At 33.4% G+C, this 2,977-nt stretch overlaps 1 protein-coding gene across 2 annotated transcripts in view; it reads left to right on the forward strand.

Moving 5' to 3' along the window:
* LOC136033766 (uncharacterized) overlaps positions 1–1,764 on the forward strand; it is a 41,717-nt gene extending 39,953 nt beyond the window's left edge. For both annotated transcript variants that reach the window (XM_065714662.1, XM_065714663.1), the window contains exon 3: positions 1,602–1,764. In XM_065714662.1, coding sequence (XP_065570734.1) covers positions 1,602–1,749 — 148 coding nt within the window. In that variant the 3' untranslated portion in view covers positions 1,750–1,764. The remainder of the gene's footprint in view (positions 1–1,601) is intronic.
* Positions 1,765–2,977: the final 1,213 nt, after the last annotated feature.

Genomic DNA, 2,977 nt, shown 5'->3' on the forward strand with positions numbered 1-2,977 from the left:
ATTACTAGGAAGGGCCTGTTTCACATGCCGCTGATTTAAAATTTCTGGTAAATTAATATCTTCAATCTGCTTACAAGTAAAATTAATAGGTAAATATAATCTGTTATCCTTATTACTAATCTTATCGAACTTTTTCTTTTTTGAAATAAATTTCGTTTTAGTTAGAATGCAAATTGTATCACATATTACTTTAAAATTATAATCAAGAGCTGTATTATTCCTAACAATCCAGAAAAGTTTGATTAAATTCCTCTTGGATAAATAATTTAGACATTTTATTGCAGAAATCATACCCCTAGATTCAAGTAGCTGGCATAGATCTATAGAAAGCATATGTACATCTAATTCATTTTTTTCTATTATTTTTCCTATGTCCTCTCGATCGTTTTTTATGTTTAGTAGGACAAGTAAAAGAAGGATGGTCCATAAAACCATCAATACATTTAACAACAACATGAGACATGTCACCATATTTTGCTACACGATCATTTAGCCCAAAAGGATAAGCTGTACCAAGAGTATGGATCCAGAAATCCTCCTGTTTACGTAGTCTATTATTCTTCTCTTCTTTATTTAAATTTTCTAATTCTAAATTTTCTAAAATTATGACAGTTATATCTGATATGGAACATTTACCATTATTACAATGTTGAACTAGATAGTTATTAGTTTTTTTCTTTATTAACTGTTGTCTTATGTCCAGAAAATCTTTTATATATATTATTAGTTGTTTCCCCTACATCTTGTAGGCAGTATTTATTACATTCTAATAGGTAAATTACATTGGTTGTTTTACAATTAACATTACCACGTAAATTGCATGCAAAATTTTTATTATACAATGTACTTTTAACAGAAGTCCGTGGGGCGAAATGATCTTGGCAAAGAAAACAACGACTTTTACACTTACTAACTTTCAAAAATCGTTCCGAGTTCCGAGGCTAATATTTGTGTTTTGTTGCATAAAAAGTTATTGAAAATAAATCCAAAACAAACCAACATCCAAATCAAAATCCAACAATCAAAGTCCAAAAAACATGCCAAGGTCAATTGGTCAATAGGTGAATTGGTCAATTGGTCAATAGTTCTTTGGCGAGTTTGGTGCTTCTGGACGTGCTAGGAGGATGAAAATTGGTCGGCGTTGCAGGGAGCTGCACAAATTGACTTCATAAAGTTGTTTTCCCCGATTCGACCATCTGGGGGGCTGAAGGGAGAGGAAAAATTGAGGTATTTTTAACTTGGTGATCGGATCTTAATGAATTTTGATATTAGAAGGACCCCGTGACTCAGAGCTCTTATTTTAAATCCCGACCGGCATTAAGCAGCCCCCCGGGGCTGCTTCCTCATCAATGCCCCGCTCTTTACGCTAAAGTTTTTTACTGTTTTAAAAAGCAGAGTTGAGAGAAAGAGTCAAACTATAGCGTAAAGAGCGGGGCGTTGATGAGGAAGCAGCCCCTTTCATATACGAAGTAATTTCTGTTCGTAGTTTTATTGTCGTTCCTTACTTTCAGTTATAAAAACTTGTTTTTTTTTATTTAATTACATTAAAAGGGTTATTACACTTTTTATATCGAAATTGTTCTTTTTACTTTTTTTTTCAGGTCAGCTACCGTAACGGAAGACTTCAAAAAGGGCTATTATTACAATTCCTTCAACTCTTTGAAGAAGCTATCAGATATTGAAAAAGACTCCAAGAGTCAAGAAAATTTGGACAATAGCATTTTTGCGTCCAGTAAGCTATTATTCTAAGACCAAATTGTGCTTGAGGCTATGTCTATTTAGGTTGGGGTTGCTGGCAGAATAATTAAATGAAACCTCATTATAAGGCTTAAAAATGCCCTTTTTGAAAATAAGAAGAAAGCGAAATAGTCATGATAATAAAACTCTACTCAATCCATAGCAATTGATTTTCTTTATTTTCTCTTTGCTTTCTTTGTTTTTGACCTATTAAATAAAGCTAAACAAAAAATCCATTTTTAAAATAGAGCACAAAGCTTACTCGCTTACTTCAATTCAAGGCTTACTCGTTTTAGGATTTATTTATTAATTTAAATAAGTACCTTGTTGTATGTTTGCTTTCTATAATTGTTTTTTAATTTCTGTTTGTTTTGGGTTTCATTTATTCTTTAATAGGAATTTCAGGTTGTTTTGAGTTTGAATTGTTTTGGTAATTTATTTCTGTGGGTCTTAAGTTTATGGCTCTTTCTTTTCTTTGGAAAACTTCTTTTCCGAACAGTTTTTTTAACTAATTTCTGTTGGTTTTGATTGCCCAAGTTTCAAGTTTTTCAAGATTCCCAATTTCAATATCAACATTTTTTTTCAACATCGAAGTTTCATCGAAGTATCAAATTCTCAACTTAAAGCCATCAACCGTTTCTGAGGCATTGCTTATTCGACCTTTTGACAACCTTTGTGCGCATAGTGTGTGATGACTTAGTTCAGCATCGTTTCAACATTCCTCAAAATTGTCGTCTTATGGTGTTTCGATACCTTAAACATCATTTGTGAGCCTCAACGTTGGCTGCCTGTCTCTAAGGCAAATATAGTCCAGGACTTTTAGGGTTTGACCCGGACAAAATCGCAATATAAACGAAAATGGTACCAAAATGATCAGAAAAAAATTCTGTACAACATACTAAAAGTCCCCATAAATCCGAGTGGGGCGAGTACCCGAAAAACAGGGGAAAAGGGGGAAATGCGGGGGAAAATGGGAAAAATGCCGAACATGCCCAGAAAATAGTTTAAAGTGAGTTTTCTGTGGTTTTCACATACGCTGATTACGAAATTGACATCTAAAATTCAGTATAGAAAAGAGTACTACGGAAAATGGGGGAACAGGGGAAAGAGGGGAGAAAAGAGAAGAATACAGGGTAGGGGTAGAAAGCGGTTTGAAAGATATTTTCTGGGGTATTCCTATCTGGTGATTACGAAATTGAGAAATAAAATGATATAAAAAAATCGATTAACATAAAACGGG

Source organism: Artemia franciscana, chromosome 12, assembly GCF_032884065.1.
Source record: "Artemia franciscana chromosome 12, ASM3288406v1, whole genome shotgun sequence".
In the NCBI taxonomy this organism is placed as follows: domain Eukaryota; kingdom Metazoa; phylum Arthropoda; class Branchiopoda; order Anostraca; family Artemiidae; genus Artemia; species Artemia franciscana.